General features: G+C 43.5%; 1 protein-coding gene across 1 annotated transcript in view; it reads right to left on the bottom strand.

The window, feature by feature from the left end:
• Positions 1 to 1,449: 1,449 nt before the first annotated feature.
• Positions 1,450 to 25,968, bottom strand: part of polr2b (RNA polymerase II subunit B) — a 30,651-nt gene continuing 6,132 nt past the window's right edge. Inside the window, exons 3-25 of the mRNA XM_003458660.5 lie at positions 24,105 to 24,255; positions 23,605 to 23,717; positions 23,302 to 23,521; positions 22,944 to 23,102; positions 22,600 to 22,764; positions 22,323 to 22,519; positions 22,116 to 22,235; positions 21,772 to 21,958; positions 21,528 to 21,671; positions 21,305 to 21,444; positions 21,113 to 21,224; positions 19,731 to 19,885; positions 19,436 to 19,634; positions 19,175 to 19,343; positions 19,003 to 19,099; positions 18,836 to 18,930; positions 16,780 to 17,030; positions 16,617 to 16,706; positions 16,327 to 16,434; positions 14,322 to 14,435; positions 14,083 to 14,243; positions 13,786 to 13,981; positions 1,450 to 1,667 (exon numbers count right to left, since the gene is read on the bottom strand). Of these exons, the coding sequence (XP_003458708.1) occupies positions 1,578 to 1,667; positions 13,786 to 13,981; positions 14,083 to 14,243; positions 14,322 to 14,435; positions 16,327 to 16,434; positions 16,617 to 16,706; positions 16,780 to 17,030; positions 18,836 to 18,930; positions 19,003 to 19,099; positions 19,175 to 19,343; positions 19,436 to 19,634; positions 19,731 to 19,885; positions 21,113 to 21,224; positions 21,305 to 21,444; positions 21,528 to 21,671; positions 21,772 to 21,958; positions 22,116 to 22,235; positions 22,323 to 22,519; positions 22,600 to 22,764; positions 22,944 to 23,102; positions 23,302 to 23,521; positions 23,605 to 23,717; positions 24,105 to 24,255 (3,433 nt within the window). The 3' untranslated portion in view covers positions 1,450 to 1,577. The remainder of the gene's footprint in view (positions 1,668 to 13,785; positions 13,982 to 14,082; positions 14,244 to 14,321; positions 14,436 to 16,326; positions 16,435 to 16,616; positions 16,707 to 16,779; positions 17,031 to 18,835; positions 18,931 to 19,002; positions 19,100 to 19,174; positions 19,344 to 19,435; positions 19,635 to 19,730; positions 19,886 to 21,112; positions 21,225 to 21,304; positions 21,445 to 21,527; positions 21,672 to 21,771; positions 21,959 to 22,115; positions 22,236 to 22,322; positions 22,520 to 22,599; positions 22,765 to 22,943; positions 23,103 to 23,301; positions 23,522 to 23,604; positions 23,718 to 24,104; positions 24,256 to 25,968) is intronic.

Raw genomic sequence — 25,968 nt, forward strand, 5'->3', positions numbered from 1 at the left:
CAGCTGATCCAGTGGAACATCAAGCTGTTCCTAGGTCAGCTGAGGCCCTGGGGCAGATCCTTTCACCTAGTCAACGGCGTACAAAGATCCTGCATGATGAACCGTAGATTTCAAATTTTGATTCCTCAGTCCGTAAAACCTTCCAGTCTTCAGTAGTGCAATGGTGGTGTTTCATGTCCCAGACAAGCCTGTTTGTCTTATTCTGACGTCTGGCTTTCTTGCTGCAGCTCGTCCTGTCAAACCTGCAGGTCAAAGTCTTCTCACACCTGAAACTGAGACTTGCTTATTACGACCACTATTAAGCTCCTTGAAGCTGTTGTCCTGTGAGTCACCTATATCACAGCTGTTAACTCTCAGAAACGTGTCCTCTGGTTCAGTCGTGTCTTTGGGTCTGCAGACCTCTTCCTGTCAGTTTGTTTCTGAGCCTCTGGATGCTGAAGGAAACTGGACTCACTGACACCTTGACTTTCTTTGCAGTCTCTCTGTTAGACAGACCGACATTTATAAGTGTTATGATGGTTTGTGTCTCTTCCACTGTTATTCTCGCCATGTTTGTATCAACACACTGCTTTCTGCAGTACAGTACTGTTAAGCTGATGCTGACGAGGGTACGGCACCACCGTGTGCTCCAACACTGCTTCATGCAGACAGAGGGGGAAGTAATCCAGACAAGTTGGAACACCTGTAGGAATTAGTAGCACCAACTTTCAAGGCTGATCAACCTCCAGTACTGCAGAACAGCTTTAACCTCCTAGGACCTGGCGTCCACATATGTGGACATCACATTTTGGGTATTTAGACCACAACACTCAATTTTGCTCTACAAGGGCCTGATATCCACTTAGGACATTATACTGCTACTGTTCTATCGAAATTTTAAACGAATATCCTCATATGTGGATCTCATTTTTCTTGGAAACAAAAATCAGGTTAAAAAAGGTTTTTACATTCATCAGGTCCCAACATGCCCAAATATCAAAGAGAAATTAAAAATGCATGCCATGGAAGAGTTTGGGTCTTAGGAGGTTAAATTGTTACCTGAAAAAGGCCTTTTTGTATAATTCTGACATGTACGTGTTTTTCCAGTTTTGGGTAACCTTACCGTTTTTAACCTTTGGCAGTTCACCACTTACCTTGGTACCATTTCAAGCTGTTCACTGGACTTACACAATTTGAACTGCAATAAATAAGTGGAAAAACTGGGTGTTCTAAAACTTAACTGGTAGTGTGTATATTAATATTCTTATATGCAGGTAACATGACCCTTCAAATGCCTGTAACATGAGCGTGCTCAGAGTGAGAGAGGATTCAGTTAACTTGGATCATCTGAGTTTTTAAATCAATCACCTGACTCAAGAACATCTCTGATCAATACTGGAGACTCACCAGTTGTACCTTAAAGTCATATAACCCGTCAGGATGGTCACATGAAGAACAAAACAGAGATCATCACATAATCAGGAACTGATTTATTGACTTTTACAAAAAGCAAGACAAAAAAAACTAAAAAAAACAACTAAACTTTGACTTTCACTTCCTTGTGACGTCACAATGTTCTCTGCATCCGGCTGATTACTTTATGATGTCATCATACGAGGAGCAATGCTCATTGACATCAACTCCTGGAACAGAAGCTTACAGGCGTACGGCATCCGCACCAGAGAGATCTGACAACAACAAACAAAGTGAGGTAAACAACACATAAGAACAAAGACAACCAAAGCATCACTTCAGCTGGTTTTCTGAAACATGGTTGGACCCTGAGATAAAACTCTGGCTTTGCTGTTCTTGAAAAACAGTAAGCCTAGGGACTTCCGCTTTAGCCAATGGAGTAACCGGTCATGTCGAGGAGTTGCTCTCCCACCTTACCTTTAGTTATTCCTTCTCATCTCGTTACCTTGGATTGTTTTCTACTCACTCAACATCGAAAGGGTTATAACCCCTAAAAGGCCTTAAGGGAGTGGGGAAATATGCCGAAACAACAAGATAGAAGCGCTTCGACCACTAAAGCTAACTCTCAGCCGGACCAAGCTAATGCTAGCAACAACGCAGCCGCTAGCAAAGACTCGGAGATACTCCAAGCTATAGTAAAACTAAAAGCGGAGATTCAAGAGGACAGCAGACAAAGTATTGACAAACTGAGCCATGAAATTAATGGCAAGCTGGATAACATTGCCTGGGACATACAGTGCCTATCAGAGCGGGTGGATGAGGCGGAGTCCAGGATCACCCAGCTGGAGAGCTGGGCTGAAGAGGTGACCATGGCCATGTGCACGAGTCTGGAGGAATGGAAAAATCTTCAGCAAAAGATTACTGATCTGGAATCAAGGTCGCAGAGAAACAATATTCGTCTATTCAGTTTGTTGGAGGGGGGAGAAACGAACCCAGTTCCATAATCCATGGACCCACCTGCAAATACCGGAGGATTTTGACATGAAAATTTAATGCGCACATCGCTCGCTGGCAAGTAAACCCCTACCGGGGGCACCTCTGAGACCTGTCATCATCAACTTTCAGGAATATTCAGCAACATGGTCCTGAGAGCACGGAAAGCATGGAAAAAGAAAATCAAAGTAGGTGCCAGCTTCATCTATTTCGACCATGATTATCCATATGAAATTGTCAAAAAACGCAAAGAATACACAGCCATAAAGAAGCTGCTCAAAGAGAAAAACATTTGGTTTCAGAGGAGGAAGATCAGCCGAATGCAGTGTTGCGACTTCGAGAGCTTCTGGGCTGGCTATCAGGGAAAGGCAACGGTCTAGTCACGGCAATGAGAGCGAAGGATAAGCTACAGGGTTTCCAGAGAGATCCAGTGGTTTAGTTTTAATGCGGAAGCTCCTTTCCGCTCCCTTTTGGCTTCACTTCATTCACCAGCCAGGTGGGAGAGTCGGTTCTGCGTTTATGTTCTTATACGTTTATGTTCACTAAGGTCAATTATGGTGTTCCACAGGGTTCAGTGCTAGGACCAATTCTATTTACATTATACATGCTTCCCCTAGGCAGCATCATTAGAAGCCATAGCATAAATTTTCACTGCTATGCAGATGACACGCAGCTCTATCTATCCATGAAGCCAGGTAACACACACCAATTAGTTAAACTGCAGGAATGTCTTAAAGACATAAAGACCTGGATGGCCGCTAACTTTCTGCTTCTTAATTCAGATCAAACTGAGGTTATTGTACTCGGCCCTGAAAATCTTAGAAATATGGTATCTAACCAGATTCTTACTCTGGATGGCATTACCTTGGCCTCCAGTAACACTGTGAGGAACCTTGGAGTCATTTTTGACCAGGACATGTCCTTTAACGCACATATTAAACAAATATGTAAGACTGCTTTCTTCCATTTGCGCAACATCTCTAAAATTAGAAATATCCTGTCTCAGAGTGACGCTGAAAAACTAGTTCATGCATTTATTACTTCCAGGCTGGACTACTGTAATTCATTATTATCAGGATGTCCTAAAAACTCCCTGAAAAGCCTTCAGCTAATCCAAAATGCTGCAGCAAGAGTCCTGACAGGGACTAGGAAGAGAGAACATATTTCTCCTGTTTTGGCTTCCCTTCATTGGCTTCCTGTTAAATCCAGAATTGAATTCAAAATCCTGCTCCTCACATACAAGGTCTTAAATAATCAGGCCCCATCTTATCTTAATGACCTTGTGGTACCATATCACCCTATTAGAGCACTTCGCTCTCGCTCTGCAGGCCTACTTGTTGTTCCTAGAGTATTTAAAAGTAGAATGGGAGGGAGAGCCTTCAGTTTTCAGGCCCCTCTTCTGTGGAACCAGCTTCCAGTTTGGATTCGGGAGACAGACACTATCTCTACTTTCAAGATTAGGCTTCAAACTTTCCTTTTTGCTAAAGCATATAGTTAGGGCTGGACCAGGTGACCCTGAATCCTCCCTTAGTTATGCTGCAATAGACGTAGGCTGCCGGGGATTCCCATGATGCATTGAGTTTTTCCTTTCCAGCCACTCACTATGTGTTAATAGACCTCTCTGCATCGAATCATATCTGTTATTAATCTCTGTCTCTCTTCCACAGCATGTCTTTCATCCTGTTTTCCTTCTTCACCCCAACCGGTCGCAGCAGATGGCCGCCCCTCCCTGAGCCTGGTTCTGCCGGAGGTTTCTTCCTGTTAAAAGGGAGTTTTTCCTTCCCACTGTCGCCAAAGTGCTTGCTCATAGGGGGTCATATGATATGATTGTTGGGGTTTTCTCTGTATTTATTATTGTGCGATCTATTGTACAATATAAAGCGCCTTGAGGCGACTTTTGTTGTGATTTGGCGCTATATAAATAAAATTGAATTGAATTGAATTGAAATACGTTGGGACTTTTAGGATGGTGGTGTTTATGTCTATAGACACAGTTACTTTCCTTTCCAGGCCCTCTCACTTTGAGAGGCTTCCCCCCGACCCACCAACGGGGTCCTTGTTGGGGAGCAAGAGTCTCCTCCAGAAGTCAGTTCTTCATTGTTTCCCCTATCTCTGTTTTGCTATGTTTTCGGGGGCCACTGTTCCAGTTTTGCTTGTTTTTGCTGCTTTGTTCAATGTTGGATAATTTTAAAATAGCCTCCCTGAATATTAATGGTTTGGGCAATCCACTTAAAAGAAAAAAGAGTTCTGGAGAAATTGAAAAAGGATGGCTCACACGTGGCCTTTCTACAAGAGACACATTTGCCAAAAAAGGAACAAGCTAAATTTAAATTTCCCAGATATTCCACCTTTTTTTAATAGCACCTGTAGCAATAGCAGACAAAGAGGAGTAACAACTCTTTTTTCTAATCTATTAAACTTTTTTCCTTGATGAGGTTGGTGACAAGGAGGGCAAATATCTAATTGTCAAAGGGAGAGTTAATAATATTGTTATCACACTAGCTAATGTGTATATTCCTCCAGAATATGATAGAAAATTTTTTAAGTCATTTTTTTGATGCTTTAATTAGAGTGGGCGAAGGGATTTTATTCTGTGGTGGAGACTGGAATACAATTCTTAACTTCTCCCTGGATATGACAGGTTGTAAGAGACAAAAAAAACATATAGTTCAAAGGATATTAATATCTTGATGAAAGAAACTGGTCTGTTCGATGTTTGGAGAGCCCTCCATCCTAAAAACAGGGATTACACCCACTGCTCATTCTCGCACCAAGTTCATTCCAGACTTGATTTCTTCCTGATGAACGTTGTTGACCGACATGATGAGTGGTCGATTGGTACTTCAGATTTATCAGATCATAATATGATTTATTTATCTGTTCAATTGTCAAGTTTTGCAAAATCTACAATATGGAACTTAGGTATCCTCAATAAAGAGTTTACTATAAAGGAGTTAAAGGGGGAAATAACCAGTTGCACAGGAGATAATAACGATGGTCAGGTTAAGCCGATTGTGGTGTGGGACACGGTTAAGGCAGTGATGAGGGGTAGACTGATTTCAAGGGTGGCTCATCTAAAAAAAGCTAAAAGGGCAGCATATGATGATCTCAAAAAAGAACTGAGAAACTTAGAAATCAAACTACAACAAAACGGCAAAGATCAAAGCTTGGTCAACCAAATTAGAGTAAATAAAAACAAGATAAAAGTATTAGTGCAAGACGAATTTGGAAAGAGATTAAGATTCTGCAAGCAATCCCTTTACGAATCATCCCCGAAAGCAACAAAAATTCTAGCTAGGCGGCTCCGGAAGCAGGAATTAAATTATGCTGTCCTTGGGACCTCTCTAACGGTAACTTGATTTATGATCCGGTAGAAATTCACACAATTTTTAATGACTACTACCAATCATTGTATTCGTGTCCAGCTCCAATAGCAGAAAATGTCATTATTCAAAATTTATCCTCTTTAGATCTTCCTTCTCTTGGATTATTACAGAATGAAGCCTTATGCACACGTATAACTAGAGAACAATTAGATACTGCAATCAGTAACTTAAAAGCAAATAAGTGCCCTGGTAGTGATGGATTTCCAAATGAGTGGTACGAAATATTTAAAGAGGAACTTGCCCCTACTTTACTCGAATCCTTTAACTGGACTAGTGCTGGGCGATATATATCGTGTGGACGACAGAAAAGTGTCTATCGTGCCATTTGTCTTCTATCGTTTCTAACCCTAATTTTATAAATTATTACATAAAATATATCATTAACCCTTTACAACCGGTCGGAGCAGGCACACTCCGTTTTGCCTAACTATTTTTAAATCCCTGTAGAACTGGAACCACGTAAGGTAGCGCAATATTTTTATTTTTTTTTTGCATATGAAACCGGAGGAGTTGTACTTACATCTTATTCCATTAGCTTGCCCTAGGTCACGGTTTCCTTCCACATATAGCTTTGCAAAAATTGCATAAAAAGCACTTCCAGCAACAAAAACATAATATTCCAGAAACACGCTTTGCCGATCCGATCAGCTGTTCACAACACTTCCTACGTTGGAATATAAGTCAGCGCAAACTATCGCATGTCCGCCATTACCTGTCCGAAACCAGAAGTGACGTCATTTTTTGCGGAAAATGTAGTTTTTTTTACCTTCAAAGCCTATGTTGGTGTTTTTAAAAGTCATGTTTGACTTTATGCTTTTCTGTATCGTTTCTGGGATGCTTAGAAGTCAAATTACACTGTTGGAAATAGTTTATTTTGATGCACATGCTGTTTTTTTGCAAATTTGCATTATAATATTTATTTTAATTTTTCCTGTAGTATATAAAAATTAGTGTATCTCAAACATAAAACTATGAACACACTCAAAGTAAATTTCTCGTGGTTGGAAACTATTTTGTGCAACTTTTTTGTATTTACAGCTTTGAGGGATAAGCCTCTTAAATTTCTCTAACTAGAAATATATGTAAAAAAAAAAAAAAAAAAAAAAAATTCAATTTTTTTGTAGTTTATTGCACTTTTTTGCAATTTATGTATTTACTATGGACTTAATGCATACATATTATTAAAATTTGGGCTATAACGGTTGTATTGATGTATAGCAACTTGAAATGCTCCCACAAATGGCACTACAGCATGTAAAATGTAAAGATAAGCTCTGGCGGACTTGGTTCTATGGTAGGTCTTAAAGGGTTAAATAGCCTGCGGCAAATGTATTAGTGTTGTCTTCTCACTATACATACCCTTAACTTTATGCAAGAGAAAATAAAGTATAAAAAAATGATATTTTTCGCAAAGAAACTCCGTCTTGTGGTTTTGCGACATGGTGCTGCTTTACGTGCACCCGGATTTGCGACATGCTTTACGGTAACTCAAAACAAAGACTGCACCCTCTCCACTCGCTGTTTACAGACTGCATACGTTCCAGATGACCACAGGTCAGGTGGTATATCGTGATATATATCGTTATCGTGATATAAAATAATTCATATCGTCATAAACATTTTTTCCATATCGCCCAGCACTAAACTGGACCCTCGATAATGCTGAAATACCCCCATCCTGGGATGAGGCGGTAATATCTGTCCTACCCTAAAGAGGGTAAAAATAAAGAATACTGCGAATCTTACCGCCCCATTTCTATTTTGAATGTAGACTATAAATTATTTACCTCGATAATCTCTAAAAGACTAGAAGTCAATTTGCTGGACTTAATACATGAAGATCACACAGGCGTCATAAAAGGCCATCAAACACATGACAGTATCAGAAGAACGCTTCATATTATAGAAGAAGCAAAGAATCAGAAACTGAGTATGGCATTAGTAAGCCTAGACGCACAAAAAGCTTTTGACCGGGTCAGCTGACCTTCTTTATAAGGTACTAGAGTGTCTAGGATTCAACAACAAGTTCATTAAATGTATACAATCATTATACAGTAACCCAGTGGCCAGGTTAAAGATCAATGGACATCTATCCTCTAGTTTTCAATTGAATAGAGCCACCCGGCAAGGCTGCGGGCTCAGCCCCTCGCTCTTCACTTTGTTTATTGAGCCTTTAGCCCAGGCAATAAGACAGAACCCAGTTAAAAGGCATTACCATATCCAATACTGAACAGGTAATTGCTCTTTTTGCCAACGATATCATTACATACCTCCAGAATCCTGATATGTCACTCCCTGAGCTCATGTCAACTCTGAAAGAGTTTGGGGCCCTGTCGGGTTATAATTTAAATATTACTAAAACACAAGTCCTGAACTTTGATAATCTGTTGAACTCAATTCAGGAGGACACAACTCGCTGGTCTTCACTGACTCCGGACTTTAGTACAAGAATAGAGATTGTGAAGATGAATCTGTTGTCCAGATTCTTATATCTCTTTATGGCTCTTCCCATTAAAATCCCAGATGTTCAATTCAACACCTGGGACAAGTTAATATCACACTTTATATGGGCAGGAGCTGGACCACGGATAAAATTCAAAATCCTTCAAATTGATAGAGATCATGGCGGACTGGCCCTCCCTAACTTAAAGGGATATTCAGGGTTCGTACGCTTTTTTCAGGGTCAAATTCAAGCACTTTTTAAGCACTTTCAAGGTCCCTTTTTAAGCTTTTCCAGCACACAGTTGCAGCAACTGTGATGTTCACTAGTAGAACTGACACACAAAACAAAACAAAACGACTACACTACACACTAACTACACAAGAAAACACACTAACTTGAGACTCCAAACATGATAAACATCACAAATCTCTCACGTATCAAAACTCTCTCTCTCTTTTTCGCTCACTCGCTCTCTCTCTCTTCCCAACAACCAAATACCACATGTTGCCGTATCATTTTTTGATTGGTCGACATGGTACATTTTTCCACCAATAGGGAAGGATAGGGCTGTGCGATATGACCAAAATCTCATATCCCGATATTAAGACATCTATCGTCCGATAACGATATAAATCACAAAAATGTAACATTTTCTGTAAATTCTGTGAATGTCGGGCAGCTCGACTTGCGTGAAGTGTTTCCAGCTGGGCGTCGCGTACCTGGAGTCGAGTGTTTTAACTGATGCATGAAACGATACATTTTTAGACATAGGTTGTAACGGCCTCCGTTTTCTTTGTGAGTATTTATTACACAGCGTGCTGCGGGGGAAAAGCCTGTTCTAACGTTTGAGTCTAAGGTTTATTTTTTAGCACCTGGCGGCTCTTTTCTGCTTCTCATCCGTAAATACTCTGCATCTTTCACGTGATTCAGTTTATTTTGAAAAGTCTCAACAGGATCTTGAGCTTTATTGTGAAAGGTTTATGTGGAAAATAAACAAGCGGACACGAGGTGGTTTTACCGTCGTTGTTGCTAAGGACAACGCATAAAAACAAGCGCTTTTCTGTCTGTAGTGTGGTTATATTAAATATAAGAGAAAGAGAGAACTTTAGGAAATTCATATAGCCACTACAGTGACCATCAAAATAATGAAAAAATATTGCCGTAAACAGTTTATTTTGCGACACCACGAAACAAACGATAGCGTAAAATGAAACGATAGACGTTTTTATATCGTCATCCGATATATATCGTTATATCGAACAGCCCTAGGGAAGGAGTGTTTTTTCTTTTTTCACTCACAAGCAAAGCGTGTTTGCTAGCGCTCTCCATAAAAAACGCAGTTTTTACCGTTTCTTCCCGGAGTAAACGCCACTGTTTTATTCAGACCCCCCCAAAAAAACATCGGTTTTACGTGACCTATCAACACAATTTAAAAACTGGTATATAGCTTGAAGTCCGCACGTTCGACCCAAGTTGAAATGGAGACTCTGGGTCCGTCGACCCCAGAGGGTTAATCCGAAAGCCTTAAGTTAGCTAGTTATGTATCGGGCTAATGTTTAAAGCTTTCACTTGAGTAAATTAACTCATATTACTGCTAAGTAATGTTAGCTAAGTTCACAGCATATTCCGTAATAGTGCTGCCATACTGCATCACACTCAGTGCATTTCAATCATTTCTCCAGCGAGTTTGATAGCTAGCAAAATAATAACCATAATTAAAAAAAAATAGCATGTGTAACGTACGCGTACTGTAAAATTATTTACTAGCACTCACCTATCATGCGACTGGAGAACGCAAACTCCGCCATTGTTGTTTTCCATCAAACACTCATTAAAACAGCAACCTACAGGTATGTTAGCGCACTCATCCCCGACTGTCCGAGGGAGGGGCGGGGTCACATATTGAAACAGACCAAGGCAGCCCAGGCGGGGAAATTTTGCTTTTGCGTCTCATTTTATTTCTCTATCTGATAAGAAAACAATTCAATCAGATAGCTATTTATTGTGAATGAAATACAGTTACATTTTCAAGCACTTTTAAGCACTACATCTGAAATTCAAGCACTTTTCAAACCTTGAAAAGATGACATTAGAATTCAAGCATTTTCAAGGATTTCAAGCATCCGTACGAACCCTGGATATTACTTGGCAGCAACATTGTTTGTTGGTGTTCCCGGGTAGTGGGGGCCCAATGGAAACAAATTGAGTTTAGCATGGGCAAGTCTCCTCCCCAAACACGATTGGTAGAAAAATCAAGGATAAGTAACTTAGATAACCATATAGTGGAAAACACTCTTTTAATTTGGCATGAAGTTATTAACAAATACAATCTGGGGAGCAATATTAACATTTTGTCATGGCCTTCCTACTTACAGAAGTTCCCACCTGGAAGGTTAGATCCAGCATTCTCGGGTTGTATTGGAAAAGGTTTAACTGCTCTGTGTCTGTTTGTGGAAGCGGGCACCTTTAAATCATTTAAAAAAAATGAAAACAGAATTTAATCTGGAAAATACGGATCTGTTGCGATATCTGCAGGGCCCCTCCTCCCCAGAAACTGATCTTGTCAAAGTCTTTACAAATGTCTACAAATGTCTGCCCACCAAAACCGTGTCTAAACACTAGAAAGGGCTACAAAAACAATATGGCAACAACACACTATATGTGAAGTCAAAATGGGAAGCTGAGTTGAAAATTGGATTGTCAGAGGGTGATTGGCTCTAAATGTAATCTAAATAACCCTAACCCTAACCACACAACAAACATCAACTAGCTCCTAAAGGTGGAGGGAATTCAGGAGGAAAACTCTGATTAGATTCTTTATTTCTCTACATATTACTAAAAACTTTCAAGGGAACCAGCAACAATGTTGGAGACAGTGTGGCCACCCGAACGCCAATCACTCTCATATTTTTTGGACATGTACACAACTGACTTCCTTTTGGGACAGTATATCCAAGTTAACAGATGACATCATGTCCGATGCCATCTCTAAGGATCCCAGAATCTTATTACTGGGCTTGCTACCCAGGGATTCGATTCTAAAAAAGGACAGATATATTTTTAAAATCCAGTTCATCGCATCTAAAAAGGCCATAACAAGGAATTTGCCTAAGACAGATCCTTCCCGAGTTAGTGCTAGAGATTATAGAGGAAATGCATCTTATGGAGAGACTGACTTTCCTTCTACAACTAAAAGGTCATCTCTTTCAACAATGTTGGACTAAATGGCATAAATATAAGCAAAGGCTTGAAAATTCTGTCACTTAATTTTGCTCTTCTCTCTTTTTGTATGATGCCTGGAACATTTTGTTCCTCTTATAATTTTGTTGTTTTTTTGTTTATTTATTTTTTGTCATACTCCTGTCAGAATGAAAATTCTAAATAAAAAGTTAAAAAAACAAAACAGTAAGCACTTACTGTTTTGTAAGCCTACTACTCTATTATATATAACCATCTACTCTATTACCATGGTAATAGAGTAGATGGTTATCTCAGCGCTCAGACTGAATACATTTGCAGATGTTTCCATTGGTGGATTTATCGTGAGCTCAGGATTGAAATCTCTGTCACAGTGTGTGGGGCGATCGTGGCTCAAGAGTTGGCAGTTCGTCTTGTAATTGGAAGGTTTCCGGTTCGAGCCCCGGCTCCGACAGTAGGACTGGGCGATATATGGAATTTTTAAAGATATCGATATATTTTTATACGAGATATGAGATGTGACAATATCATTTATATCGATATAGTCTATGTTACGTTTTAATTATACTTGTGGAGCTGCAAGTTTGCCTCTCTTTCGTCCACTTTTGTCTCTACGCAACGTTACTCGGCCTCGCCTCTCCTTCACTGAACACAGCTCCCCCTCCCCCATCGCTTCACCTGCAGGCAACGACAAGATGGACACGGCAGCTATCAAAGAGGAGCTGGTCGGTAAACGACATAACTGCATCAATGGAGCAAATCTCTGTTAACGAGTTACCGCGGATCGCCCCATGCCTGGGGTTGGACGGCGTCAACACGTTAATGAGTTAACCGGGCTAAAATCCTTTTATTTTCTCAAAAATCGACAGTGCGCCTTATGTATGAATTCTGGTTGTGCTTACTGACCGCAAACCGATTTTCTGTGGTACACGGCACTCAGCAATCTGTCAACAATGCTTTGGTAAGCTACGGAGCTGCACTGCTTGATGGATTGTTACAGCTACCGAGGAGCCTCGCGGAGTGATACGTTCTGTGCTTCAACGTAATATTACGGTACTGTGTGTGTATAAGGAACATAAATGGCAGCTGTTCAGAGACGCGGTTATGAAGCAGATTTCAAACTCCAGGCTGTCAGTCACACAGTAGAAGTTGGGAACAGAGCAGCTGTGAAATCTTTGTTATTCTGCTCAGCGTCTGTTAGTTTACATTTTGACTGCACAGTTGTGAGCTTTGTTGTTTTTGTGCATAACAAATAGTTTTATTTTATTTATGGAGCATTATTATTTAATGAATGCTCATAATTTATTTCGGAGTAATTTTTTCTTGTACATCTGCGCTGTATGTTAATAAAAGTGCCTGTGTGACATCTGGGACACAGCTTTGACCAAGAACTCTCTTTTTGTTCTTACTTTATGGCTTTAAAAAATATCGAGATATATATCGTCATCCAGCTAAAGAATATCGAGATATGAATTTTGGGTCATATCGCCCAGTCCTATCGGACAGTCTCGGTCGTTGTGTCCTTGGGCAAGACGCTTCACCCGTTGCCTACTGGTGGTGGTCAGAGGGCCCGGTGGCGCCAGTGTCCGGCAGCCTCACCTCTGTCAGCGCGCCCCAGGGCTGCTGTGGTTACAATGTAGCTGCCATCACCAGTGTGTGAATGGGTGGATGACTGGATGTAGTGGGGTTCATAGGGACTAAGTAAAGCGCTATACAAATACAGGCCATTTACAGTAAAGCAAAGGTTAAAGGTCTGGCAACACTTTCAGTATGAACAACTTAATTAACTGAAGAACCTATTAAACTGAAAACTACTCAACTGAGACCCTGTAGCTGTGGTCTCATCAGGGTCATTGCAGATCTCTCTAAAAAGCAGCCAATCAATAAATCCAACATATGTATCCACCAATGAGATACCGGCTGCGCATCTAGACACATGGTAAGAACCAATCGTTATGTCTAAATCAAGCACTTAAACAGCATTTCTATGGTACCATGGCTGCTTTCTGTTGTGTCACACAAAGCACAACGCAGGGCAAACACGCATGCTGATGACCTCTACCCGCAGCAAAGTGTCACATGAATTTAGACGACTGGTAGAAATGCAGAAAGACAGTACACATGGAGACACAAGCAGCCATTTAAAAAAAAAAAAAAAAAAGTATAGGCAGAGTGCCGTGGACAGATCAACACAAGTCTGAGACCAACAACACAGTGTTTGCCGCAGCATTCAGCGCATCTCGTGCCACTTCCTCTATAAAAGCTTATTAGTCTGTTCCTGTAGCTTCTTCAGACTTTACGTTCTCCAAAAACCTCAGATCCAGCTGAAGCTGTGCCAGAAACCTTGATGGACTTAATATTGATCATGCTTACCTGGGTTTTGTTGCGGCAACCACGACATTCGTACGTGTGTGTCCGCGTGTTGGCAATGGCCATCAGTCCGCACAGGTTACAAACGTGCACCTGGTAGGGATCAGACGCCTCGAACAGACGCTCCCTCAGGAACTGAGCTGCTCCGTGAGCAATCTGACAGTCACGCTCCATCTCGCCAAACCGCAAACCACCATCACTGAGGATGGACGAGATCAGACATTAATCTTTATTTACTGAGCACAGGCAGGCTGATGCTGGGCGCAGACATGCGCAGCCACGGACAGGTGTGTTACTCACCGTGAGCGCCCCTCCATGGGTTGTCGGTTGAGGATCTGGACCGGGCCGCGGGCTCTCGAGTGGATCTTATCGTCCACCATGTGCTTCAGGCGCTGGTAATATGTCGGGCCGATAAAGATCTGAGACGTCAGCTTCCTCCCAGTGAAGCCGTTATACAGAACCTGATCACAAACCAGTACTCAATATAAATATTCAAAACCATCAGACTCCGCCAATAGGAAATGTGACCTTGCGCTGACCTCATTTCCTCTGAGATGGTATCCATATTCAGACAGCAAGTTTGACACCTTCTGCACGTTGACGGCATCGTTAAATGGCGTGGCGTCACCGATCTCACCTTTGTTGGCAGACACCTGAAACAAGACCGAGTCACCCGTCAGCCTGCAAGTCAAAAGCTCGGGTACATGTTTATCTTTGTTTACACAACAAAAGCAACAACGATGAGGCTCCGTCACACCTACAGTCGTGGCCAAAAGTTTTGAGAATAACACAAATACTGGTTTTCACAAAGTTTGCTGCTTCAGTTTTTATGATAGCAATTTCCATATACTCTAGAACAGGGGTCTCGAACTCCAGGCCTCAGATCATCAAGAACTTCAAGGAAAGAGGTTCAATTATTGTGAAGACGGCTTCAGGGCGCTCAAGAAAGTCCAGCAAGCACCAGGACCGCCTCCTAAAGATGATTCAGCTGCGGTATCAGAGTGCCACCAGTGCAGAGCTTGCTCAGAATGGTAGCAGGCAGGTGTGAGCGCATCTGTACGCACAGTGAGGCGAAGACTTTTGGCAGATGGCCTGTTGTCAAGAAGGGCAGCAAAGAAGCCACTTCTCTCCAACAAAACCATCAGGGACGAACTGATATTCTGCAAAGAGTACAGCGAGTGGACTGCTGAGGCGTGGGATAAAGTCATTTTCTCTGATGAAGCCCCTTTCCGATTGTTTGGGGCATCTGGAAAAAGGCTTGTCCGGAGAAGAAAAGGTGAGCGCTACCATCAGTCCTGTCTCATGCCAACAGTAAAGCATCCTGAGACCATTCATGTGTGGGGCTGCTTCTCATCCAAGGGAGTGGGCTCGCTCACAATTTTGCCAAAAACAGCCATGAATAAAGAATGGTACCAAAACATCCTCTGAAAGCAACTTCTTCCAACCATCCAAGAACAGTCTGATGAGGAACAATGCATTTTCCAGGGAACTCCCCAGACCTCAGTCCAATTGAGAACTTGCGGTCAATCCTCAAGAGGCAGGTGGACAAACAAAACCCACTAATTCTGACAAACTCCAAGCATTGATTATGACAGAATGGGTTGCCATCAGTTAGGATTTGGCCCAGAAGTTGATTGGCAACATGCAGAGGTCTTGAAAAAGAAGGGCCAACACTGCAAATATTGACTCTTTGCATAAACGTGATGTAATTCTCAATAAAAGCATTTGGAAGTTATGAAGTGCTCGTAATTATACTTCAATACATCACAGAAACAACTGACACAAAGATCCAAAAACACTGAAGCAGCAAACTTTGTGAAAACTAATACTCGTGTCATTCTCAAAACCTTTGGCCACGACTGTATGTGTGCACTTCACTTCATTTTCTGCCCAACATCAAGAGATTTTACTTAAACACAGAGCTGCTAACATCAGTAGCAAACACTTGATTCACGCTTTAATCGCTTCGTGTCGTTTCATACGTTCTTTTCAATCGTTCTTGCAGAGATTTCTAATTATGAGGCCCACGAGTGCACAGGTGTTTATTTTAACTGCACACCATCTTCAGTCCTCCACATCCAAATGAGCAGCGGTAGCTTCAAAACTCCACACCTGGTGCTCAGATGAGTCTTTACGGTGAAATAAAAGTGTACTTGGGTACCTGAGCCTCTGATAGTGCAGAAGGCTTCAGCAGCTAGCAGCTGATCCCCACAGTGTCGAAATGAAAGGTGTGAAATAACCCAAACTCTTCATTCACCTGTCGCCAGGTAAGAGAAGCAAGAGATCTGAAATTGGGCTTTAAAGCTAGCACAGGGTTGCAGAGTAGCTTGAGCTAACAGCTTTCAGGAATCTTTTCAGGAAGACACACGCTACCACAACTGTCAAAATAAAAGCCTTATTATGACAAAAACCTTGCACTTTGTCACAGAGTTAGACTTCTTTACCTTAAAGATCAGTTGTTATAAATTAATTAAAGATCTGCTACAATTTGACTGTTGTTGTGACTGACACTATATGAATAAACTGAGGTGTAATGATCGTTACCTTCCCCTGCAGACACTCAATCAAATGGCCGACTGTCATTCTGGACGGAATGGCGTGAGGGTTGATGATGATGTCAGGAGTGATCCCCTCACAGGTGAATGGCATATCCTTCAAAATAAAACAAATCAATGAGATCCTTCAAAAATAAAATCTCAGTTTTGATTGTTTTTGTACTTTGAGCATCTTTGCTGTTTCCTTTCCTGTTTTGTTAAAAAATAGAACTTTAATGAATCCTTTGTGTGTATGGGGAGCGGTGCCCTGATGACAGCTACGTGACCTGCTGGGATTACCTCCTGTCTGTACTGGATCCCACAGGTTCCCTTCTGTCCGTGTCGGCTGGCGAATTTGTCGCCGATCTGAGGAATTCGGACAGAGCGTACCTGCCGGAAACACGAAGCTGTTAGAGTGTGGCCGTGTCATCTGACCTCTCAGGTGTCTCAGGTGTGCGCTCACCCTGATTTTGCAGAACTTGTAGCCCTCCTGATTCAGGGTCACCATAACTTGGTCCACGATGCCCGTCTCACTGGTCCTCAGAAACGTGCTGCAGTCTCTCTTCGTGTAGCGGCGGTTCGTGCTATCCAGCTCGTCGTCATTCTCTGGCAGTGTCACCGTCTTCCCAATGATCACGTCCTCGCCAGAAACACGGACGCCAGGTGCGATGAGTCCATCGTCATCCAGCTTGTCATAGATGGCATGTCGCATCCCTGCAAGTGATTAGAATATGATTAGCCCCGCCTCCTAAAACCTGACCGGTTGTCAGACCCGAGGTGATTTTCTGTAAATGGCACACTGGGTGTGGCTCCCTCTGCAGTAGAGTATCGCTTCCTGTTCCAGTGCACAGCTTGTATAGGTTATCTATGTAACCAATTTAATTAAAGCTTATAGAGAACTTCTTATTTCATACTGCATCTTCACATGATTTATCCAAAGCGCACTCTGTTGAATTCATTCACAATGATACTTGTAGTGTAGTGTTTGCAGCTCTGCAGACCAGGACCACTGGTAGCGTACCAAGGTAGCGAAGGCCCCGTTAGTTCTCCTCCAGCAGACAGTACCAAGCAGCCGGGAAAACATGATGGCTGGGTGACCATAGTGTTAAACAGAAGCCCCGGGTACACCACCAACCTGTTTATGTGTCTAAATGTTTTTCCCCACACTGTGACACACCCACTGGGGAATAAACACTAGAGTAAGTGTTGATTTTGTTTTGAGACATGTCAAACTAGAAACACCTGCAATCATAATCGATTGTCTTCCAGGGCCCATCACAGTAGATGTCTTTCTGAAAGCGCTGTAAGTTTAAGAATATAATCCACCCACTGTTATCATCTTCAATGCCCTGTACCAACATAGAGCAGAGCAGCTATCTGAATGCTACTCCAACAGAGGTTGTTAATAATTTCACCTCCTCACTACTAGGTCTGCCATAAACGATTATTGTCACAGTCGAATAGTGACCAATGTTTTTTTTGGATTAGTCGACTAATCAGATCATGCATCCATTGGATGTAAAACGTACAGCTTATTGCACCAGCAGCATCTGCTCTTATATAACTATCATTAGCTTACAGCTTTATGTGTTTAAGGTATGCGCTAGCTAAAAGTAAAGACAAGATGATAGTTTATTAAATTTTAATGAAATTTGCAGATTGTCTCGGTGGAGTTTAATAAACTCAGCCGTCTGCTCCTTGCTATCTAAAATCTAACAGGACACTGGTGTAAACTCTCGACCGTCTCACACTTCTGTTTAATCAGTTTTCTGTTTTCTGTTTGACGTTTATTCAGCTGTGTGAAAACTATAACTTTAATCTCAGCCAAACCGATTTACTCAGGAACAAATAAAACACTGAAAAAAGCCAAACAATAACATTTTTAAGTTATCTAAGTGACTTAAATATCACGTTTAACCTGAGTAGCGAAAGACAGCGGGGGTTTGAAAATGATGTGCCCGGAGTTCGCTGTTCTCGCCGGCTCTAGTGAGCCTTGAACCCCGGCTAGCTATCCCACAGATGTAATATTATCTACAGCTACTTTTAGTACCATCGATGTTAAGTTAGACTCTTTTTCTCCAATTGATCTTTCTGAGTTAACTTCAATAATTACTTCCTCCAAACCATCAACGTGTCTTTTAGACCCCATTCCTACAAAACTGCTCAAAGAAGTCCTGCCATTAATTAATGCCCCTGACTATCTCTGATTGATTTAGAACACAATATGGGCATAATGTGTGCCTGTTGTTGACCACACGGACACTTTCACAGTTGCAAAGACTTTTTTTTTTTTTTTTTTACTTGAACAGTTGGTCTCAATTGGACTCGCTGGTGCGACCTAAGACCAAATTGGTCGCACTCTAGAGCCCTGTAGGGGGTCATATGATTGTTGTTTTTTTCTGTATGCATTATTGTAGGGTCTACCTTACAATATAAAGCACCTTGAGGCAACTGTTGTTGTGATTTGGTGATGTATAAATAAAACTGAATTGAACCAAGCTGAATTAATGAGTTCTCACCTTGACAGGTTTCACGCGTCGGCTTCTCAAAGATCTCCTCCTGATCAAAGCCTTTCTTAGACTCCTGCTCTTTGTATGACCGATAGAACACAGACCTGCCAGGTGAAATCACACTTTTAACACCCCTGACACACATGTGGTCACAGGTGCATCAACCAACAACTTACCTGAAGAATCCTCGATCCACGGCTGACCTGTTCATGATCACAGAGTCTTCCTGGTTGTAGCCGGTGTATGAGGCGATCGCCACGATCGAGTTGATACCTGAAAGGTGTGAGAACTTTTATATGTGAGCATCTCAGTGGGCAGTTGAGCATCTCAGTGGGCAGTTGAGCATACCTGCGGGGAGCTCCCTGAAGCGCAGGTACTCCATGGAGCGAGTGGTGACGAGTGGTTTCTGAGGGTAGTACAGCACGTGAGCGAGCGTGTCCATTCGAACGTGGAAGTTGGTGATGTAAACACCCATGGCCTGCTTCCCCATGGCGGACTGATACGTGTTCCTGGGAGACTGAAAACACGCGTGTTCAGGCCCGAGCTTCCTGTTTGCTTGCTTATCTATTTATCTGTTTGCTTGTTTATTAGTTTGTTTTGTCTGAGTACCTGGTTGTGATCGGGGAACGGGATGATGGACGCACACACTCCAAGGATCATAGATGGATGGATCTCACAGTGGGTGTAGGTGGAACAATAGGCCACGCCTTTCTCCTGGAGGTCATCTGGAGTCATAGCGAGCATGACGGTCTCCTCTTCTAGGGTGTCTATGTACTCCACCACACCGCTGGCCACTAAGTCCTGCCAGCTAAGTGCCAAAGAACATTTATGTCAACACCACCTGCAGCATCTGCAGCAATTACCAACCTTCAGCACCATCTCAACTGTCTGTATTCTGCCTCACCTGTAGTTGTTGTACTCGCGCTCCTTCAGCTGGTCGATGTGGCGTCTCTTCAGCAGCAGTTTCTGTTTCTCAACGATCAGCAGCGGTCGGCAGATTCGTCCAGCGTCCGTGTAAATTCTGATCTCACGCTCTCTAATGTCTCTGATCATCGACACCTGTAACGATCAGGCGAGTGCTCAGTGATTGATCAACAGCCCGGTGGGCCTAACAAGGACTTCAATTAAATACCATCAAATATTTGATCAGGTAAACAGTTTGAATGACCGAGCGCTGCCCCGCCAATCAATAACTCAAATTCTAAAGGTTTGTGTTAACATCCTGTCTGCTAGAACTGCTGCAGACGATTATTTTGATAGTCGACTAATCAGATCATGCATCCATTGGATGTAAAACGTACAGCTTATTGCACCAGCAGCATCTGCTCTTATATAACTATCATTAGCTTACAGCTTTAAGTGTTTAAGGTGCTAATTAAAAATAAAGACAAGATGGTAGTTTATTAAATTTTAATGAAATTTGCAGATTGTTTCGGTGGAGTTTAATAAACTCAGCCGTCTGCTCCTTGCTATCTAAAATCTAACAGGACACTGGTGTAAACTCTCGACCGTCTCACACTTCTGTTTAATCAGTTTTCTGTTTCACGTTTATTCAGCTGTGTGAAAACTATAACTTTGATCTCAGCCAAACCGATTTACTCAGGAACAAATAAAACACTGAAAAAACCAAACAACAACAGTTTTAAGTTATCTGAGTGACTTATATATCATGTTTAACCTGAGTAAATGCAGCCTCTTAAGGGATGCAGCCCCTGAATTTGGACACAGCTACGATACCGGACACAGCTTCTTCTTCTTCCGGGTTTAACGGCAGCTGGCAAATGCAGTGCTGCCATCTTCTGTTTCAGTCTGTTATTACACTCTTAAATCCTACTACTTATTCCTGCGTCTTTTGGGATCTTACAAAGCTTCAAACACCGCGTCGACTATTAAATTAGTTGTCGATGATTTTGATAGTCGAAGTAATCGTGACTAGTCGACTAATCGTGGCAGCCCTACTGTCTACTTTTGATGTGTGATGGAAATCGGTGAAGTGTACTGCTCGGTATACACACACACTGCTAAATCGACTGCATCCAGGCTGCATGAACAGGAAACAGTTACTGATTACTACAAGTCTCAGAGAGACTGACCAATGAGAGCAGAGAGCAGGAGGAGACAACCACCGTACCTGTTCTATCAGGTAAAGCAGAGCGGCAGCCGTAATCAAAGTGTTTGTGACGTCTCACGAGCAGAAAACAGATTTATGCCTTCTGTCACCATCCACCGTGTAAACATTCCAGTATTGATTACTGGTCGCGTGTGGATGTGTGCAACGGTGGTTACCTCAGAGACGATGATGTCCATCTGTCTGCGGAGTTTCCTCAGCGTATTCATCAGCTGTTCTGGATCTTTGTGGATTCCCACCCAGCAGCCATTCACAAAGATTTTAGTGGCACTAAAATGTTAAAGCGGGACACACATTACACACCTGCAGGGTAATCAATAACCTCGTCTGACTATGAAATGGTCACTGACTCTGCAATGGCCGCAGGTGAGATCTCCTCCAGGTTCTCCATGCTCCACTCCTCCAGAAACTCCAGGATGGGCGATGGCTGCGAGCCCACAGAGATGTAGGCCATCAGGGCCAAGTTCTTCACCAGCCCCACAGCGTGACCCTGCAAACCATCAACTCCACAATCAATACGCCGGATCGCTGTGTTAAAGGTGAACCAATCTTCATGTGAGCGGTGAGCGTTACCTCGGGCGTCTCAGCCGGACACACCATCCCCCACAGCGTGTTGTGCAGCTGTCGAGGTTTCGCCAGCTTTCCATCTCGACCAATAGGAGAGTTGACCCGGCGCAGGTGAGACAGTGTGGATGCGAAGGTGAGACGGTTCAACACCTGTGAACACATAAATGATGAGCATCAGTGGAGGCAGAGCGGCAGGTGTCAGGCTCTCATTTGTATTTCAGAGTGAGCATCAGTTTACAGGTAAGCTCACCTGTGACACGCCGGCTCGGGCCTGGTGAGCCTTCTTCACGTCGCCCCAGTTACCTGTGGCAAGAGAGTACTTGAGCCCGTCAGAGATGATACGCGTCTTAATGGCGAGCTCTAGGTTGAAATCCTTCCCGCGGTCGATGAACTTCTGAGCATAGATTCTGATTTCCTTCAGCAGGTTTTTAAACATGCTGATGAGGATAAGAAGAAGAACGATGTCATTCCTTCATCCAATCAGATTGCGAGTTCCAACAATAACAGCGTCACACTGGAAGGCTTTCTTTGAGTAACAGAACCTGCGTGTACACAAAATCTGCATGGTCAGAGGTGACAACAGAGAGTCCTCACCCTCGGAACAGGAAGGCCAGTAATGGCCCGGCGAGGTCCAGCCTCTTGTTGCCATAGTGATCTCTGTCATCCAGTTCCCGCCTGCCGAGAGCGGCGAGCAGCAACCTGTGCACCATGTACCTGAAAACACAAACACAGAAGGATTCCTGTCAAGTGTGTGACTCAGGTCAGCCTCAGGTGCGACAGTCAGCCTCAGGTGTGACTCACCCTAAGAAGTAGGCCTTCTTGGTCTCGCAGAAGTCGCTTACGCCGACATGTGGCAGCATCTCCTTTTGTAGGACTTCCTTTGCGTATTTTATCCGTCGCTCCTTCGTCACACCGGGTTTTGCGCCTCGTGAGCCAATGAAGTTCAACGCCACGTTCTGCTCCTGGATCACAAAAGCTTCGTCCAGAGAGGGCTTCACCTGAAGTAGGCGGGGTTAACAGTTACTACCTGCAGACTGAGACAGTCAAAAAAAAAATCATCAATGCGTCGCAGACTGACCATCTCCATCATCTCAGGGTCATCAAAGTCATAAATGATATGTTCCAGGATGTCTCTGTCCGATACGAAGCCCAGTGCCCGGAACACGATGATGATGGGAACTTCCTGTCGGATGTAGGGAAGCGTGGAGACGATCCTCTGACCTATGGCGCTCTTCTTCACTCCCTGAGAGATGATCAGTAATCAGTAATCAGTGGTCTGGGTCAATTGACAGACAACGTTCTGTTTGCAACAACAGAAATAAGAGCATCGCTTATCTCTCTAACTCAATGTTATGAGCTCTTCTCACTCAATCGCAGCCCGGCTTGGGCGCTCACTTCACTTCCTGCTTCCAGGTGACTCACCTGCCCTCCTCGAGCCATCATGCTGACCCAGATTGTGCTGGTTGGGCGGGATGAATTCTCCAGGCAGGATCGGCACTCTGCAGTGTACGCGTACTTCGAGTCCTTCTTGGCAAACACGTACACCGTGTTGGTGGCCATCTTTTCCTGAGCGATCAGCACCTGGAAATAGTGACACATTTGTTTACACGGCTGCCGCCTGATGCCACTGATGCGACATCAGTGTATGACGCTCCATGTAAAACATGCAAAGACATGAATGTGCGTCTGTTAGCTTGTAAGCAGGACACGGCATGCGGGCGTAGCTGAATCATCGTTCTCTCGAGTAAGCAGCTCGCCACGCGTTGATGTCAAAGCACACCTTTTCTGACCCATTGATGATGAAGTAACCTCCGGGGTCCAATGGGCACTCGTTGAGCTCGCACAGGTCTCGGTCAGTCAGGCCACTTAGCAGGCAGTACGTGGAGCGAAGCATGATGGGAATTTTCCCAATGAAGGTCTTCTGGTGCTGCGTCTGCAACTGATCCTCACCCTCCTTGATGATTGTCTTTGTGATGTCCACATACAGTGGCGCAGAGTACCTGAGGGGCAGGTGAAATGGGACAGGATGTGAGAAGGGGTGAACAGGAAATGACAGCAAAGACAGGCGAGAGGTCAAACTCACGTCAGGTTCCTCAGCCGCGCCTCGTTGGGCATCATGGGAGATGGTGCTCCATCTCTCTCCCAGTGGGTGGGCTTAGACAGGTAGATCTGCTCAAACTTCAGGAGGTACCGAGGCTACACCAAAAACAGTGATGTCGGTGATGTAAATGGTAAATGTAGTGTATTTGTATAGCGCTTTACTTGGTCCCTATGGACCCCAAAGCGCTTAACACATTCAGTCATCCACACATTCACACACTGGTGATGGCAGCTACATTGTAGCCACAGCTGACCTGGGGCGCACTGACAGACTGCCGGACACTGGCGCCACCGGGCCCTCTGACCACCACAAGCAGGCAACAGGTGAAGTGTCTTGCCCAAGGACACAATGACCAAGACTGTCCAAGCCGGGGATCGAACCGGCAACCTTCCAATTACAAGGCGAACTGCCAACTCTTGAGCCAAGTCGCCCCATGTGACAGAGCTACCCCCCCCATTCCCACTCACACCTGTGTTACTCACCGGCTCCTCCACCTCCCCTGAGGTGTGCTGAGCTTCAGCCTGCAGGTCGATGGGCGGAGCGTCCTCCACGATCCTCTGAACAGACATCTGAATGAACTCATCGAAGGAATCTAGTTGCTGCCGCACCAGCCCTTTCTCGTCAAAATAAGAGCTGAGAGAGAGAGAGGGACATCAAAATAAGAGCTGAGATACTGTGCTGGCCCCGTCAGAACCTCACAGGCTCCAGATTCTGCACTCAGTAAAAAAATACCCTGTCAGGCCATCACATGACCCAAGCTTAACATCACCTATCAGAATGAATTAAAGCTGCAGGTCTACCTGTCCAGTCTCTGATCGATACTTCAATGTTGATCAGCGGACCGATCACTAGACCAGCGCTGGTCTGGTGTGGGTACAACTTGAATTCCTTACCTGCAGCTGAGTTCAAAATGGCAGACACATGAACTGTTCTACAGAGCAGATGATCATTTACTTCAGTTTCAGATTTGTGGCAACAGATCTTCTTATAGCCTCTGACTTATCTCCAGGGCTCGCAAAATCGCTAGCCCGACGTCCCGGGGCTAGCGATTTTTCCAGTCGGGCTACCAGAATCTATCCCTGCCCTGCCCGTCGGGCTATCATGGGAAGGAAAAATATGTGTCAATGCTTTTGCATTCTTTCGGAAATGTAGCTGGGTAAATATGTCATTGGCATCGGTGAGCCACTGTCAATAATAATAATAATGATAATAATGCATTGGATTTATATAGCGCTTTTCAAGGCACCCAAAGCGCTTTACAATGACATTATTCATTCACGCTCACATTCACACACTGGTGGAGGCAAGCTACGGTTGTAGCCACAGCTGCCCTGGGGCAGACTGACAGAAGCGAGGCTGCCATATCGCGCCATTGGCCCCTCTGGCCAACACCAGTAGGCAGTAGGGTAAAGTGTCTTGCCCAAGGATACAACGACCAGGACAGAGAGGCTGGGGATCGAACCGGCAACCTTCCGGTTACAGGTGCCCTTCCCAACCCCCTGAGCCACGGTCGCCCGCAATATGTGACTAGGGCTGCTCAATTAATCGAATTTGAATCTAAATTACGATCTGGGCTTTCAACGATCATTAAAAATGACCGAGCCGATGATTAGCACCTCCCTCGTGCTTTACTCTCGCGCTGCTCCGTGTGGCAAATCGAGCGCACCTCTCTGCGTTTCGAACACGCGTCACAACAATTAAGAGGAGCTAACAGAGGGAAGCTCGGAAAGCTAAGCAGAAGTTATTTGGAGAGGAGAGTGACTGCCGTTGGTTGAAAAGAGAGGTAAAAAACCCTTCAGTGGTGTGGAAACATTATGGGTTCGCGGAGTCAGACGTGGATCAAGTAGACATAGTGTGTAAACTTTGGTGTCGTAGCTGCACCACAGAGCGACATGGCAAAGTTCACTAAACATAGATGTTTACATTTTATTTTTTATATTGCAAACATTTGCACTGTTATCAGTATTTGCACACTATTTTATACTATTTTTGACAATCTTTAAAGCCATTATTCAATACATTGTTATTGTTAAATAAATATCATCAAATAATCGAGATCTCAATTTCAGTGAAAATAATCGTGATTATCATTTTTGCCATAATCGAGCAGCCCTATATGTGACATATTGAAATCACATTTGAATTTGCTCTTGTTTTTTGCTTTCACTTTGCAATCGTGCGAACTGTGTATAGAGAGCGACAGTACTGATTGGTGAGTGATGATAATTTGCGCACCAATTCCTCTGACATCGTCTTGTCAATCGTTAGTTTACTATGCAAACATGACAAGTGAAATCTCCCGCAGGAAGCTTAAACATGTGAGAGGTTGATCGCGCAGAGAATCGC

This window comes from Oreochromis niloticus, linkage group LG2 (genome assembly GCF_001858045.2).
Source record: "Oreochromis niloticus isolate F11D_XX linkage group LG2, O_niloticus_UMD_NMBU, whole genome shotgun sequence".
NCBI lineage: Eukaryota > Metazoa > Chordata > Actinopteri > Cichliformes > Cichlidae > Oreochromis > Oreochromis niloticus.